The sequence below is a fragment of the Engraulis encrasicolus genome, chromosome 19 (assembly GCF_034702125.1).
Source record: "Engraulis encrasicolus isolate BLACKSEA-1 chromosome 19, IST_EnEncr_1.0, whole genome shotgun sequence".
NCBI classification, from domain to species: Eukaryota; Metazoa; Chordata; class Actinopteri; order Clupeiformes; family Engraulidae; genus Engraulis; species Engraulis encrasicolus.
Genome location: NC_085875.1, coordinates 43,293,837 through 43,311,934, shown reverse-complemented (window position 1 = coordinate 43,311,934; position 18,098 = coordinate 43,293,837). Strand labels below are relative to the sequence as shown.

Genomic DNA, 18,098 nt, shown 5'->3' with positions numbered 1-18,098 from the left:
ACCTCTCCACCTCCCTCCCTTCCTCCCTCCCTCTCTCATCCCTCTATCCCTCCCTCTCTCCTGCTCAGATCAGTGGTGGGTGTGCAACACACCTTGCTGGAAGGGGCTCAGGCCTCCCTATCCGACATTATTGCCTTAATCCCAGATAATGCTGTAACCGAGCAATTTTCCGCTCGAGAGAGTCTCGCAAAGTCCCACAGCAGAGGCGACAATTTGCAGACTACCTAGAGTGTTCTGAAGAACGGCGCGCCGTGGACAGCACTTTCAAGCAAGTGGTGACCAAGTCGTCCGTCCCATTTAAAGACATTAGGTGCACACCACGCGCTCAGAGTTCCCGTGAAGTCCGAACTGACTGCCGATGAGACGGTCCTCTCTCTCTCTCTGATGATCTGGGTTTTTGGCCCATAATTCCCTGTTATTACAGCACTTCTGTCTGCCATGTCGATCACTCAAACTCCCTCAACAGGATAGGCCATCTGCTTGAGTGAGGGGTTTTTTTTGCACTGTAAAAGCTTTATAGACACCTAATGCCAGGTCTTCAGTTTCACCATGCCTTTTTGAAAGCAAACTAGCTTTTGATGATTAATACAGTATGTAATAGTGAGTCATGTGCATTTCTCTCTATACTGTTGGCAAGTTACTGTCAGTATTCCACTGGCTGTGGGGAAGCCTAAAGTGATGACTGCATGGAAAACAAAACCAAAAAACTGGTGGAAATATGGATCTGGATAAATTTTGAACGACTAAACAAAACTTTTTGTTGACTGCTTTTTCCTCTTGATTCTTGATTGCGTCCTTTGAGCCAAAGCAGAAATATGCCTGAGACAGAAGAATGCTTGAGATGTCTGAAAAATGCTGCTGTCTTCCATCTCTCCAGAGCACAGCAGATGGTGATTGGGGCTGGCCAGCTTGCAGGGGCTGAAGTCCCCCTCGGTGGCTTGCTTGCTTGCTTGCCTGCTTGCTTCCTTCCTGATGCCCAGTGTTTGCTAAGATTTCTGCCTTACTCTGCTAGGCTGGACAGTGGACAGTGTAGGAGATTTGCAAAGCATGATGGAGGCTGCATGTCTGTTGTTGAGGGATTGTACATTTCAAGTGAAATGCACATTTTAAGTCTGGCCGCTTGTCAGAGTATTCAATGAACTTGAAAATGAAAGGATTTTCTTGTGCATAACAATCGGCAAGTAGGCTAAACTCTTAACACAGTGAACTTTGGAAGGTGGTCCAGGACAGGATTATTATGAAATTAAGACATCCAATACATTTAGGCTGGTTTATCAGGCTATTTATTTGTAGCTTTTTTTACCCAATTCTATGCAGAGCAGGTTAGATCATTTTCAGTTTTTTTTAAAGGATTTTTACGGTTTTAAGGAATTCATTTCTTATAATGCTCCGTTCAAATACTCAGCATCTTTGGGCTTTGGGTTTGAGTCAGCAATTTTATTGCCCATGATCCCTCCATCCCTGCACCATGTACTTGTAAATGCTCCATTCAGCATATTAAAGGAAAATAAAAACACGACTCATTGACCTTTTCCCCACGGACCATCCATGTTTTGTCAGCAAATCCCCATAGAACATGCTAAGGAGTTTCACCTGTGTAAAGACTGACTGACCTTATCGCAGTGCATTTACCCTGAAATAGCCACTCCTCCTTGAGTGTTGATTGTCTCTTCCAATCACTAAAAACAGGCTGTTTGCTAGTGAGTAGCTACAAGTAGCCACCGAGCCTGCCACCTGACCGACAAGGCTCAAAGTCCCCTTTTGCTGCTCCCTCCTTTTCGAGGAGCACAGACACAGGAGGACAATAAAATGCCAAAAAAAATAAAGATGATGACTGTTTCAAGGCCCACGCACTGGAGGTGTTGGTTGCAAGGGTGGTGGTGGTGGGGGTGGTCATTGAAGGAAAAGAGAGAGAGAGAGAGAGCTTTGGCCACGGCTACTTCAGCCGGCATTGAAGAGGGACTTAGCACAGATGGATTGTGGGCACTACAGAATGTCATGGATATAATTCGCCAACCGCAGCTTAATCAGGATGTTACCAGGAAACAACCTGCCCAAAAAGAGACGGTGATTGTTTCGCGACCTTCAACCCTTGCAGCCCCATTATTGATTGTCATAAATTCTTTTTCGGCCCCTATTATGTGGCTTGTGTGTGGGGGCTCAGGGCTCAGGATTCGGTTTGGTTTTTGCTTTGTTTTGTTTTTTAGTTGAGGTCTTTCAAAAGCAGGGCCACCCAGAGCTTAATACGAGAGAGAGAGAGAGAGAGGGAGAGAGAGAGAGAGAGAGAGAGAGAGAGAGAGAGAGAGAGGGAGAGAGAGAGAGAGAGAGAGAGAGAGAGAGAGATCCCTAAATCCACGGGCATTAGCCATATATTTCTCATTTTGCCCACTGCACACGGCCAGATTAGAGTCTGTTATCTCCTTCCCTTATCTCTCTCCCTGAATAAGAAGGGGATGAAATCACTGTGGCTCTTCTGTTGTGGGTTAAACTCTATTTGGTGATTTCTGTAATTACCAGATTTTAAATTCTACAAATCTGAATAGATATGCCATTCTGCTTTGGGTATTAAGTTTGGGTGCATGGTGCTGGAACATGGTGTGTAATTTTAGCTTTCATTATACGCTAGTCATTATCAGTCATTGCCTGTTTCTACAGTATGTACCACATGTGTATTTATCATAGTAATCATTAATCCATGTTAGTATGTGCATAGTTATATATGGAATTGAGTGATAAGTCTGTGTTTATTTTTCTTTCTTGTTTCCATCATGTAGGCTGTCATTAGATGGTCTGTCCTATTTGCTGGACCATATAGAGGACCGGCTGTATGATGGGGATGAGGGGCCGTACCGCAACCTCACCGTCAGCCAGCAGAAACTCAGCCATGTGATCAGGTGCGGGTCTCCTCCAGCTCTCCTCATGGCAGCTTTCGCCTCCTCCTCCTCCTAGATTTCTGTTTTGTTTGTGGTTGTGGGTGGCAAAGGGGAGCTTGAGACTCTCTCTCTTTCTCTCTCTCGTTCTCTCTCTCTCTCTCTCTCTCTCTCTCTCTCTCTCTCTCTTGCCCATGTTTGAAGGGGGCCCTTAATTTAAAATTTAGTGTTATCGGAAACCTCCACAATGCACTCGTTCTGCAAATCTTGTTTGTCAAGGGGTCTCCATATTGCAGTGCACCGTCATAGTAACGTGCATTTGTTTGAGGAAAAAAAAGAAAGGAGAGAGGAGGTTGTATCAAAAGTCACACTGCCTTGCATAATACACACACTCATAATCAAATGCTCATTACCATGCTAACATGCTTAATTAATGATTATTTGTGTTTTCTTGAGTTTATAGATCAGTGTGATTTGACCTGTATAGAGACACATAAAAATGCAAAATAATGTTTACTATCATAATATATTTTATTTAGGGCTGGGACATGAATGCATTAATTTCGATTAATTAATCATGCAATTCGATTAATTAATTAACTCTATTTAAAAAATGATCGCAGTATAATATAGCTACATAGTTCTGGATTAGACCAGTGGAGGGCAGTATTACGCCTGATGGTGAACAGGCTGCTGAAATTGTGAAGAGTTCTCTCTTCTTTTAAAAATGAATAATATCTTGAGATTAAGTTTATTTATTGTAATTATTCAAAATCCATGTGAAAAAATTTTTTTGCACTGTTCTCAAGTCAGATATTTAAATGCGATTAAAATGTGATTAATTAGATTAGTTAATTTCAAAGCCTATAGATTAATTCGATTAAAAATTTGAATCAAGTCCCAGCCCTAATTTTATTATAATGTCAAAATATAATTTCAACAATTTTTTAGAATATAAGCAAATTTTGAACATCAAAAGTACAAATGATTTGTTACCCTGAGCCAAAAATATACTGGCACTGTGCCCAATAGTAATTCCATTTAGAAGCCACAAACTCACATAATCTCCTACATCAGGAATAACCACAGTGACATTTACGCCTTATTACATTTTTTTCTCATTAACCAACAAAATGAATCGGTGGGCAAGCCATGGCCTGAGGGCATCCAGATTCCTGGCCCTAGATGTCAGTGTGGTAGTAGTGATGAGGCTGGTTTTCATGAGATATTCTGTGACCGTGATTTTGTGTTGCCTGCCTGACCGTGTGTGTGTGTGTGTAGGCGTGTGTGATAACTCCCATGTCCGTACGTGTCAGAGAAAAAGGAGGCTTGGCTGCTTTCGTTGTGAACCTGAGCACCCAGCCTGACCGACCGTCCCCTATCCCCCATCTCCGACCCCCAGCCTCCCCCTGGACTCCTTGGCGATGGCTTATACACTCCTCCGCTCACTCCCTCACTCTCTCATGCCTCACGCCACACCACTCTTTTTTTTCTCTTTTCCACTTATTCCTTCTCTCTCTCCGTCCGCAGCCTTTGTCGGGGGAAGGCTACTGCCGGCTCCCTGAATGGAGAGGCGCTGGGAGTGTGCGGAGCGGTGGCCCTACAGCTGCTGTGGAGGTTGTCACGGAGCACGTCAAAGGGATGCCTATTACCCCCGGAGCTGGAGATCGCAGGGGCCAACGGTGGGGAGTGCGGTGGCGAGCGGAGGGCAGAAATAAGGTATGGATACGATACCAACTGGCTGGTGCTGGGCAGTGCTGACAGACAGCCATACCACACTTTTTTTCTCATGCACACCTGAGCAATACTGTACCTCAGTGAGTGGCAGACAAGATTTTGAGGTCATCACCTTAAAGTTAATGGCTATCACACCTGGTTAAATTTAGTAGGAATATATTGGATGGAAAAACCTACAACACCTGAGAAATAGTTTAATAGATTAGGCAACATTTAATACTTTTTGAGATGATCTCGATCTACTGTAGAAAGTGATTTTACTGGCTTATGCATTACTCTGCTGGTAATGTTGGTGAGCAGCTATATCAGTTAATGCAATGCGAGTCTCCAGTTATGGGTTTCCCAGAGTTATGAGTTGCAAAGGTGCATGTATGACCTTCTTGGATTCAATTTGCCTGTATGAGGTTTTTTAACTGGGAATGTATGCTGCAACTTGCTGAAAGTTACATCTCATTAGTATGAGAGATGACCTTTCTGGGACACTGTACAAGCTTCCTGGCTATACCAGGACACCCACACAAACAGACCTACCTACCTACCTCCCTACCTGGGTGCCATTAATTTACTGTATTAGCTCATGGTGCTGTGGATCCTGCAAGGTTTTTAGTGCCACAACCTCTGTCCTCTGTGTCCAAAAATAATTGTGTGTGTCACTGTTTGTCGTGTGTATGCTTTTAATACTCTGTGCTCGTCTTTCAATCAGGTTACTGCAGGTCAAGTGTATATTTTTATTTTATTTTATAGCCCTACATTATAGTTCTAAAATGGCATAGGTTCACATCACAGTTCTAATGCATAATTGGATGTCATTATTTATCTGAATTATTCAGCTAAAGAGTCAGCTTAGAATATTAGTACTTGACTAGTGACTTTGGTATAGTTTGTCAATTAACGTAATGTTGCAAGGGCTTTTAAAAAAAATCAGCAAAAACTTCAAAAAAAAAATTAAAGCAAAAATAATTATGAGAAGCATTTAAATCAATTGAGTTAGTCTGCCATAGTTAGCTTAACTTAATGATCCCAAGCTGGGAAACTGCAAACTATTTTATTTCTCAGCATGTGATGAAATAAATATCGCATCCAATTGATGACATACTATCATTAGGTTAAATCTTTTTCATTTGTAAAATAACAAATAACTTTTTAAGTCTTGATCCTTTTTCTTGGTCCTGTTTCCCAAATACAACCCCAGCCCCCATAATATCCCCTCTATCTCTCCCTCTCTATCTCTCCCCCTCCCCTCTGTATTCTATCCCTGTGATGTTGTTGCCTTTTTTCCCATGGGCCCCTGCCCCCAGGTGCTGGCTGCCTGCTGACGCTCGGCCCCTGTGGGAGCGCTGGCTGAGCCACGTCCTGCTGCTCAGGGACAGGCAGGTCATGACCCCGGAGGAGATCCTGCAGGTCTTCACCCCTGCCCTGCTGCAGCCACACGCCTCCTACACACACAAGGTAAAATTTTTCTGTCTAAAAGGACCGAAAGCTTGCAAATCAAGTAAAGCTTCTTTGCAGAAAAATAAACCTGAAGTGTGCGGATTGTCTCTTTTTATATAGAAATTTCTACTGAATCCTGCACCTTCTAAGCAGATGAGCGGTGGCCTATCACAACTTTAGACAACATTTCTGTCTAAAAAAGTTTTTTTTATATGAGTTCTACAGGCCTTACGTCATTTGGTGTTTGTGGTTAGTTTAGTTAGTTTATTTGACTGAGAATCTGAGCGCCTTTACGGTCCATTATTGTTTGGAATCTTCTAAACAGGACGGTGATGTTCCAAAGCACCAACATGAGGAGGAGAATGTGTTTATTGTATATATAGTTTTTGAAAAACATGCGCTGAATATTTCATCATCATCAAAACAATGTTTTTATTGCCTCCATTAATAAGGTTAAAGCAACCTTTTTATTACCTGAGTTGACTCCAAGCCAACCCTGCAAATACTTGTGCTCCATCAGTGGGTTTTGAAGTGTGTGGTTTGATGTAGAGGTGCTCGAGATCGAGAGAGAGAGAGAGAGAGAGAGAGAGAGAGAGAGAGAGAGAGAGAGAGAGAGAGAGAGAGAGAGAGAGAGAGAGAGAGAGAGAGAGAGAGAGAGAGACTCTTGATAATGTTAACTGACAGCAAGAATAAGTCATATATCAGTTCTGGTGGTGGGTCGTATACCAGAATAAAAACAAACAATCTAAAGGCAAAGACAATTAATTGTTCAAAGTTCATTTTCTTTATCTGTCTTCGTTCACATACATAAACATAGACTGACATGCACACAGACAGACACATACAGTGCACAGCCACAGACAGAGACACAAACACACAGGCATGCACACGCGAACACTGATAATCTATTGGCCACCAGTTGATGGCCAACATAGCAATGGTTCCAGCTTCCAGCTAAATTTAGTGACTGTCAGCATTACTATGCATGTAATCTATCTAATAATGCAAGAAATGTCTGTCTGTGTCTCCTCTTATATGTCTGTGCCACGCCCAACTCCCATACCACTCCACCGAATGATCTCCAATTTGGAGGGTGACTTTCCAGTAGTACAGTGGTGTGCAGTGCAAACTCTCGTGCCTTTAGGACATAAAATACAGAGGATATTGGTGAAACTAATATTCATTGCCTTTTCAGGCTTTCCCGCTCTGGCCATAGCCTTGAAATTCTCTCCATAGCAAGGATATCAACAGCACACGAGACACACCTGCTACAAAACTCATCATTCCATAATTAAGTCCACTGTGCGCCACAGACAAACACTGACTACAGAGCCCAACATTCCATAACTAAATTGCATTCTCACAGAAAATGCTAAAAGTGGGCTTGCCTTTTGGGCCAGAGCTGAGCAGTTTTAGTAAAATAAATAACATGCATGCTATTTTAACTTGGCTAAGGAACACTGTATATAATAAAATCTGAAAAGCAATCTGGGTCAGAGTGGGATTTGAACTGGCAACCTCCTGATCAAACCAACACTGAAGCCACAAAGCCATGCAGCTGGCTGTAATTAGTTCCCCTGCATGACGATATGAAATTGCCTAGACGTTCTACAGAAGGGTTCTAGAATCCTAAGAATGGAACCCTTAATTGGCAACACCTGCTCTGGTTCTGGCTACTGACAGTTAGGTGCTGTTTCCACCAAAGAGGCTTGAGACAAGAACGCTTACAGATGTCATCACAGCGTAGTACGGAATGATGGCGAGGGTAGTACAATTATTCTTCTACGGTCAGTATTGGTGTGGAACAGATCATAAGACAGCGTGAATGTTTGTCGGCTGTCCTTAATTACCCCCAGCAATTACTGCTGACCAACAGCTGCAGTTAATTTGGCCACACACTGAACACTGACAACCGGATATCCTCTTTCGGCACATTTTGGCGGAGTTTCCGGATTTTGCGGAGTACGGAAGTGTTATCAAAGAGCCTTGAGACAAGAGGGCTTACTCACGTCTTATTATATGGTGTGACGTCATCGGTCGAATGCTCCATTCATTTCAACGGGGCTCCCCAACGTTCGCGCGTCTGTTATTTTTCGATAACGGACGGGTTGGTCTATAACAGACCGCTGTCAATGGCAACAAGACTTTTCACTGCTAAAGCGACTTTTCAACAAGACTCTAATCAGCTGCTGTGATAGACAACACCTGTTGTCCTGGCTACCTAGCTGTTAGCGGTGTTCCACAACGGCACTGTTTTGTTTTGTGCAGCAACAATCTTTTGACATTAAAAACTATAATAGCCTAGACTTCACATTAAATAGGCCTAAAGAAATGTCCCCGCCATGTGTGAATCATTTAAGTATATCCATATAATAAGCGGGTTAACTTTCGGCGAGTCGGTCGCTTTGTGGAATAGCAGCACTTCAGAGAGAACAAGACCCCTCCGCTCCGCGTCGGGGTCTAAAGATTCTCTCTGTCGTGCTGCTATTCCACGGTAGCGACCTTCTCGCCGAACGTTAACCCTTACTTATTATATGGTTGTGACGTCATCTGTCGAATGCTCCATTCATTTCAACGGGGCTCCCCAACGTTCGGACGTCTGTTATTTTTCGATAACGGACGGGTTGGTCTATAACAGACCGCTGTCAATGGCAACAAGACTTTTCACTGCTAAAGCGACTTTTCAACAAGACTCTAATCAGCTGCTGTGATAGACAGCACCCGTTGTCCTGGCTACCGCTGTCAATGGCAACAAGACGTTCACTACTAAAGCCACTGGCTTGTATACAAGTCAGTGGCTAAAGCGAATGTTTCACATCACTCCGCAGGGTGTCCGGTCTTTTGTCACTCTAATCAGCTGCTGTGATAGACAACACCTGTTGTCCTGGCTAGCCTACCTGTTGCCTAGCGGTGTTCCACAACGGCACTGTTTTGTTTTGCGCAGCAACAATCTTAACATTAAATAGGTCTAAAGAAATGTCCCCGCATGTGTGAATCATTTAAGTATATCCATATAATAAGCGGGTTAACTTTCGGCGAGTCGGTCGCTTTGTGGAATAGCAGCACTTCAGAGAGAACAAGACCCCTCCGCTCCGCGTCGGGGTCTAAAGATTCTCTCTGTCGTGCTGCTATTCCACGGTAGCGACCTTCTCGCCGAACGTTAACCCTTACATAACAGCGTAGTAGGAAATGATGGCTAGGGGAGTACGGAAATGTTATTCACTGTGGAACAGGTCATAGGACAGCGTGAATGTCTGTCAGCTGTCCTTAATTACCCCCAGCAATTACTGCTGACCAACAGCTGCCGTTACTTGGCCACAAATTATCCATCACGGTGTCGCCCCCACTGACCATGTGCAAGGGAGTACGAAAATGGCATCCATCGCACCAACTGACCAATGACCATGCGCAAGAGAGTTAATTTTCCATCCACTCGTGTCCTCAGGCAACGCCCCCGTACTGCACCGTGGCCAATGCATTCCCCGCCAAGAGATTGTTCTTTCTCTTGAGTTTCTTTGGTGTTATCCATCATCGTGTTGCACCCACTGACCATGCGCAAGGGAGTTAATTTTCCATCCACTCGTGTCCTTGGGCCACGACCCCGTACTAACTTACACTTTGGCCAATGCATTTACCCCCGAGTAATTGCTCTTCTGTGTGTACTTTCTTTGGTTTCCACGTAGCCAGATATTTTGTGGAATGTGGATATCTTTCTCCTGATAACATTGGTTTTGGCCCTCTGTTTCCACGTAAGCAGAGTTTTAAAACCCACGTATCAAAAAAGCCGGCTTGCGTTACGTTTCCATTTAAAAATATCCGGCTACGTCGAAACAGCACCTTTGTATTGTGCAGTTTAAGGAGACTGCTGAGTCATTCAAGTTTATATCTTTTGAATTCCTGTCATTCAAAAACCATAGAACTACAGAGTCGGCAAATAAAACGGGCACCAGTCAGAGTCAGATTCCAGACCTCTCTAACAATTTCAACCAAGTTCATAGATTAAATAGTTCACTCAAAAAATTGACATCTTGAGACCTATGCACTGATCTGTTAACAGACAAACTTCTAAATGAATGGGAAAAATCCCATGGGAATTAAAAAAAAACTGTTGCCATTCAGAAACTATACAGAGTTGGCACATGACATTTTCACCGGTTGGAGTCATATTCCAGACCTCTCAAACAAAGGTTCAACCAAGTTTCTAGGTGAAAGTGTTGTTGTTTTATGATTATGAAAAAGCTTTGTCACCCTCTGGTCTCTCTAAGTGTCTGAACATTCCATCTGAGCAGTCCACCATTGTTTTCTCAGCAAGGCTGTACTCTACGCAGAATACAGTACAGCAAACTACATTATTGTGCTCACATATGCTTATGCATACAAACAGCATGTAGTCTACTGGTGATTGAAGTCCTACACTTTGTTGGTTGTGAATTGCAAGCTACTTTTGGGCACACCAGTGCCTTGCCTATCTCACGTCGCCTGCATTACATTATTACATTACATTGCTTTTGCCGCTTTCAAAGCGACTTACAATCGAGGACATAATAATAGTAAGTAAGTAAATAAGTAAGTTTTATTTCTAAAGCACATTTAAAACAGTACAAAACTGACCAAAGTGCTGCACAGAGGCTAGTTAGAATAAAAATAGCAAAATAAAGAAAGAAAATAAAGCATATTAGTAGCACATAGCATTCCAATAGACATAAAGAAAAAAACATCTGCATACACTGTACAGTTGCAGCAGTGGCAGCATTAACTAATAAGATACATAAAATGAGCTTAGAAAACTTTGAATAGCCATCATCACTAGAGGAAACAAAGGGCACAGGAAATATACAGAACAACAAGTGCAGATGCTAAGAAGATTTTTTACATGATCACAGGATTAAGTAGAGTACACACACATACTCATCATGCCAAAGAGTCTGGCCTGGGACTGAGGCAGCCCAAGAATTAGTGTAGTAGATAGTTACGAAAGAGAAGAATTTTTACTTGCTTCATGAAGGAAAATGGGTAGAATCACAAGCCTTTTATGGACACATTTTAATTCTCAGCAGGAAGGTGCATGTTCTGAGAGCGTTCTCCAATATCAAGATTGTGTGACTTTGTGTCTCAGATGATAATCAGACACACAGAATGCCCCAAACACCTAGTTTATGTTTTCTGAACATAAAGATGAACCCTCTGTGTTAGCTTAACAGCTGCCAAGAAAACTATTCTAAAACACTGGTTTAACCCTCAGATATCCATTAACTGCCTGGCTTTTAGACTTTAAGACTATCGCATTGTTGGAACACTCCACAACAAGAATAAATAAGGCGAAAGTCCACACCATTATCTCATGGGACATTGTAGTGGAAGAACTCTCTGAAATATTGCAAGTGTCTGTATATTTACTATTCCATTATTTCTTTTGGAATAGTTTTTGTTATTTTACGAGCTCACTTTCCATGCTGTGTATAGTTTTATGTTTTATACCTTACATTGTTTTTTTACATTTTTTTTCTTTCTGCTCAATGAAAATTTTTGATTACAGAAAAGATGATCATTATGTAAATGAACTAAGATTTCTGCAAATAACTATGACACACTGAAGCCTTCGCCTCCGTGTTCACTTCAAGTGTTTCTGTGGTGAAATCGCTCCATCCAATCTGCCGCATGTTCCCTGCGTTAGTGCTCATTAAACAGTTTTGACAAGCCACGGCTTTAAGACGAGTGCTGTGGGCCTTTGATGAGGAAGAGGGCCTGTATATCAGATCGCACTGACTAGGTCCATTGATATTCCAAAATGAGGAGCGAGAGAGGGAGAGGGAGACAGAGAAATAGGTATCGCGGGTCCACAATCGCAGCCTCTCTTTATTCCCCTTAACATCTCCTTCTTCTAATTGTGTGTCGACCATCTTGCATAGAAGTAACAAGTGGGCGCGATGCAAGAGAAGGGGGGTGGGGGACATTCCTCTTTCGGATAAACCACTTCTCTCCACATCTAAAGTCTGAAGGGTTTTTTTTTTTTGAGTGACACTTGTTGCCTGTACTATAAATGGTCTTTTATTGTTTTGCCACACAGCCCACATTTCTCACATTCTTTTCAAAAGAAAAGGATAACTTTTTTTTCACTCGGCTGTAGAGGGTGGGGTAACAGCCAAACTTGCAACTGAGCCTGATGTAGAGTTTGCAAATAGCTCTAGTAAAAATCTTGTAACAAAAGATGGTGTGGTGTTTGTTTCAGGCGGAGGTGATTCTGAGGGGAGTGTTGAACGAACATCCTGTGGATGTGGCTTCCACTCTGTCAGACAACGCAGACTTGTCATCAGCCAGCCTGCCTTCCATTCTGGGGGACGGCAGTGACGCCCAGCCCTCCAAGCCAGCCACCCAGAGGTCTGTGGCTGGTTTGGCCGCACAAGGTTCGGCGCAATACTGTTATCTCCAGCCTTAAACCTCTTACATCAAAATTATATAAATTCTTGGCCCGTGGCCTAACGGTAGGGCACTTGTCATTTGGCGACCCCTCCTCATCTCTCTCCCCATTCGCTTCCTGTCCACCTCTCATACTGTTCTGATCAATAACGTTGAAAAAGACCAAAAACAATCTTTAAATTTATATAAATGCTTGTATATTATCAATGTGTGCTTCTCACAGCTACATGTACTGTGCCTCACCAAACTTCAATACCTGCTTTTGTTGAGGTCACTTTAGACTGGAAATGTGGTTCCTTTTCTCATGCCAGTCTGATAAAGTACAGAAAAGAAACACCACTATTGCACTTACAACTTTGACCTATGTAGTGTGACAACTTTAAAGGTTACATTGCACTAGAAGCTCAACTGTATTTTGGCCCTAAAAAGTCCTACAGCATATTTTGATGCCTGTGATAAGTTATACGTTGTGTATTTTGTGGGGCAGCACAATACACACATACTGTTTGTCACATACACTGTACAGTCAAAATGTCACAGAGATAGGAACGATGCAGTTCAGTTATTCATCACTGTGCAGCCACACAGATTTGTGAGACAAGGAATCAGTAGGGCAATGAGAAGTTTAGAACAGAGCTCAGAGGCAGAGAGCTTCACATATGTCTAAGTTATGCAAGTTGGTTTGCATGAGATACAATTAGGATAGGATACACACAAGTAGTTTATAATGAAGCAAAGGTAAATAAAGTAATAAAGACTAAGGGCGGAATTCTCCCGTCTCCACTTAAGTCGGTTTTACGCACGCACCTTTTACGCGCTTTGATCCTGCGCGTATTCTCCCCTCTGAAATATTACCACACCCCCCCGCGCTTAACTCCGAAAAACAGTGCATAGCCCAACATGGGCGTGATATACAGTCCCAAGAAAAAGTTTGTACACCCTTTGAAATTTCTTACATTTCTGTCAAAATTTATCATAAAACATGGTCTGATCTTCCCGGAAATCTCAAGAAGGAACAATCAGAGTCTGCTTTAACTAATTCCACACAAACATTTACATGTTATCATATTTTTATTGGCCATAAGGCTATAACATTCACAGGACAGCAAGGCATAAGTAAGTACACCCTTGCATTAAATAGGTTTTAACCCTCAGTTAGTTGCAATATCCTCAACCAGACTTGTCCTGTAATTGCAGATCAGATTAACAAAAATATCTGGATGTATCTTGTCTCCCTCTTCTTTAGAGAACTGCCTCTCGTCAGCAAGGTTTCTGGGATTTCTGGAGTGCATAGCTTTATTGACTTCATGCCATATAATCTCAATTATTTTTAGTCAGGGCTTTGACTGGACTATTCCAGAATGTGTATTTCATTGTTATGAAGGCATTCTAATTTAGATTTGCTTCTAAAGTATGGGTTGTTGTCACATTTCAGCACCTATCCTCTTATGTGCTTCAACTGTGTGACAGACTTCCTCACGTTTTTTCTGTAAAATATCACAATAAACTTGAGTTCATTGCTCCACTGATAATAGCAAACTGACAAAGGCCTGAGGCAGCAAGGTAGCCGCATATAATGATGCTCCCGCCACCATACTCAGAAGTGGAGATGTAACCAAGAATAACTAAAAATGGGGTTCATTCTGCCAATCTAAAATTAATGGGGTTTCTGTCCAAAAAAATATTGCTGCACCTTTGAGGTTTGCGAAAAAGCATTTATATGCTTCATAAAATTACTGCAAAATATTCTGTAGACCAACGTTGAAACCAAAGTTGAATTTTTCAGGGGAACACATAGTATCATGTTTGGAGGAGAACTGGAGAACCACACCTTCACCAAAACATCATCTCCACCTTTGAGTATGGTGGCGGGAGAATCATTATATGCGGCTACCTTGGTGCCTCAGGCCCTTGTCAGTTTGCTATTATTAGTGGAACAATGAACTCAGAAGTTCATTGAGATATTTTACAGAAAAAATGTGAGGTAGTCTGTCACACAGTTGAGGCACACAAGAGGATGGGTGCTGAAATGGGACAACAACCCATATTTTAGAGGCAATTGACTTTTGAATTGCTTCATAACAATGAAATACACATTCTGGAATAGCCCAGTCAAAGCTCTGACAAAAAACATTTGAGATGATATGGCATGAAGTCAAGAAAGCTATTCACTCCAGATATCCCAGAAACCTTGCTGCAGAAGGGCAGTTTTCTAAAGAAGAGGGAGTCAAGATACATCCAGATTGTTTTGTTAATCTGATCTGCAACTACAGGAAACATCTGGTTGAGGTTATTGCGACAAACTTAGGGTTAAAACCTATTGAATGCAAGGGTGTACTTACTTATGCCTTTCTGTCCTGTGAATGTTTACATCTTATGGCCAATGAAAATAAGTAAACTTGTAAATGCTTGGGTTGAATTAGTTAAAGCAGACTCTGGTTGTTCCTTCTTGTGATTTCCGGGAAGATCAGATCATGCTTTATGACCAATTTTGACAGAAATGTAAGAAATTTCAAAGGGTGTACAAACTTTTTCTTGGGACTGTATGCTAAATGGGGGGATGAGTCTTCCCCGACTTCATCAGTTGTGGTTTCAAAGAAACCACGGAGCGTGGATTTTCAGATCAACCATGTGAAAACCTCGGCAGTCCATTGAGATCCAAAACTGAACTTTAACTTTGAATTTAGGACCACGTGCCAAAAGTCCTCGCGCAAAAGCATCTCAAAATCTAACCTCAGCTCATTTTCACGAACACAAGGCGAGTAGTGAAGGTGAGATTATGTGTCCCTTTGGCGGGAACTCAGCTCAGCGTTTTGGTGCACAACAGGTTGATTGAAATAATAAACATGACAAAACGTTTTGTTAAAAAGTTTGGTGTGTTGCCTAGACAATTCCGGAAATTAAAAACTGATTTAAAAGGCTGATCATTGCCTCTTAATACCCACAGTAACAGCCACATTGTATTTTCTGACTTTTAAAGGCGCTTCTCCGCTTCTCTGTACAGTAACGTGACATTAATATCATTGGAAATATGAAGATCTCAGCTGTCCGTCAACATATGACACTTAAATGCATGCTGAAGAACGAACAAGGAAATCGATCGTCATGAAAAAACGGAGACTTTATATTCTGTCGCAGACTTAGGAATTAATTGGGCATGGGCATGCAACGCCAAGCCAGGATTTTAACACGCAGCTGATAGGGTGTACTAAAGATGTGATGGTTCTTCTGCCATTCATCATCCAGTGAAAAGATGCATATCACTGTAGTTTAGTTCAGTTAGGGCCAAGAATACAATTAAGCTACACTTAACCATCTACTTTAATTTCGCCTTGGGATCAATAAATGATACTCTACTTTCTAGGCCTACTCTTAGCCGATTAATCAACATGATGAAAAACCCATAGGCCTATTAGGCCTATGTCATCCACGAACATCCCATTAGTTGTGTCTTTGTCAATTTAAATAATTGGCTTATTAAGAAGAACACAAAGAGGATTTAAGAATGCAGACATTTTTCTTTCTATTCCAATACAAGTAATTCAATTGAGTTAACAGTAGGCTACCACCAATACGGGTATAAAACTTGTGAGTGTGTTCCTGTCCACCACCACTAGAGGGAAGGGCCAGTCCGTGCAGGCAGATTAGTCATTGTTGTCAGCACACCGTCAGTGCATGGATTGGGTGGTTCCAGTTTGTTATCAATGTTCAATGCCTGCCACTTATAATTGCACCAATCTACATGGTTATGTACCACCCTTAATATCAGCTATGTTGTCTGACTGGGTGTTAGTAAGAACGTTATGTATAGCTTAGTGAAAACATTAGGCTACCAGAGGCGTTCATTGGGCTAGAAAGAAACTAGAGTGATGACGTTAGCACAATTAGCTACCTAGCACGCTAACGTTCGGTCTGAACTGAAAAGACTCATTTTGTCAAAACCCAATGACTACCAACTTAGCATATTTGGCTTGGCATACTCACAAATATATGATGAATGTTGCCTATTGTGTTAACTAATGTCCATAAACATAAAGTTACAATGAGTGGGTTTAGCAGAGTGGAAACGCTAGGCTAACATTGCATTCAGTTACCATGTTGGAATAACTAGGCTAGTGAACTAGCTAGAAAGTTCCCGAGCTGAAATTAAACAGGTGTTGTCTAAATGAAACAATGTACATAATAGGCTCGGCATATTCACAAGTAAGTGCATCGAGTGAGATGTTAATGAACAGCCCCCAGGAATAGCAAAAAGATTTATTTGACAGAGCTGTTTATTGGGTTAGAAAGAAACTCTCCTGGCTTACTGAGTACGGTAGAACCAAGCTTCCTGTTTGTGTTAATTTAGGCAAAGTAAAACTAGCTCTACTCTGAACAATCACACGTGCAGTGTTGACTGGTCATCGCAGAACATGTATTTTGAACCGGTTTTAAAGGCAGCTGGCATCCAAAACGTTGCAAGAGGAGACAGTCCGTTCCCCTATTCACATGACACCGAGGGTGCTGCTGCTGTGCTGGCTGGCAGCCGCCCGGCAGCAACACAGGGGGATATTCGTCTGTCCACTGTGATCAGTGCTCAATTCACCTTGCGCACCTTGTGGCAGCCCGTGAAATAGCAGCGAACATACAATAACGAACACACACACAAACCCAGGCAATAATGAACACACACAAACCCAGGCGATCACATAACCTCCTTGGCGGAGGTAATAAAAAAACATCAACAAAGCATAGGCCTACCGTGTAACATGCTCAAAATACGAGCCAAGCGAGCATCAAATGCAATATTACATTTTACCTCATGGTGGCACGTGACCTTACTACAGCCCTTCGATGTGCGTAAAGGGAAAAGCGCGTAAGTGGACAGGAGAATACGCTTAGGATTGATTAACATGAGAAACACCCTGATTTTGGCCTGGCCCCACCCAAACTGCGCAACTGGTGATATCCCGCGTAAGCCCCGTTTAATCACTGACTTGAGTCAGTGCGGAGGCACTGTTGCACGCTTTTTTTGACTTACGCGGGTAGGAGAATACAGCCCTTAAGTTGTAGGTTATACTCCAGGGAAAAAGATGTAGAACCTGTACAAGAGCGCTAGCTCAGTCCATAGAGTGTAAACATTCGGTCTTTACTGTCTTTTTTTGGGTGTTAACTTGTATTGATCTGGACCCATCACTATATGTGGTGAAGGGTATGAATGTTCAGTCTGTATGTTTGTCTGTCCCCCTCTCTCCTTCACCTACTCATTGTGTGTTTGTCTGTCTAGCTCTATCCCTTCATCTCTCATCCAGCCTCTCTCTCCCTCTTTTGTGCCTCTCGTCTACAACATATAGCTGCCGATATGCTATTGCTGTTTCTTGGTCTTGTATTGATCTGCACTTGTCAGCTCAAAGAAAAAAGATCTAAATATGTCTCTGTCTTTATATGTGTCCCTATCCCCCTCTTTCTTTGCCTGTCTCTTTTTCATTCTTTTTCTTTCTTTCATTCTTTCTTTCTTCTGTGTCTTCTCTGCCCCTCTCCTGTGCCTTTCTTCCTGGCACTACTAAGCTGTCTTTTGTCTGCCCCCTTTCTTCCAGGAGTACAAAGTGCTGAAGAGGACAGTGCTGACCAGGGCTCGCTGGAAAGTATCCCTATTAGAGGTAA

The 18,098-nt window shown here is 42.3% G+C and overlaps 1 protein-coding gene across 3 annotated transcripts in view; it reads left to right on the top strand.

Moving 5' to 3' along the window:
* The window catches only part of kiz (kizuna centrosomal protein), a 47,690-nt gene that overhangs the window by 9,633 nt on the left and 19,959 nt on the right, over positions 1–18,098 (top strand). For all 3 annotated transcript variants that reach the window (XM_063184503.1, XM_063184502.1, XM_063184501.1), the window contains exons 7-11: positions 2,775–2,894; positions 4,401–4,589; positions 5,906–6,056; positions 12,268–12,442; positions 18,032–18,094. In XM_063184503.1, coding sequence (XP_063040573.1) covers positions 2,775–2,894; positions 4,401–4,589; positions 5,906–6,056; positions 12,268–12,442; positions 18,032–18,094 — 698 coding nt within the window. The remainder of the gene's footprint in view (positions 1–2,774; positions 2,895–4,400; positions 4,590–5,905; positions 6,057–12,267; positions 12,443–18,031; positions 18,095–18,098) is intronic.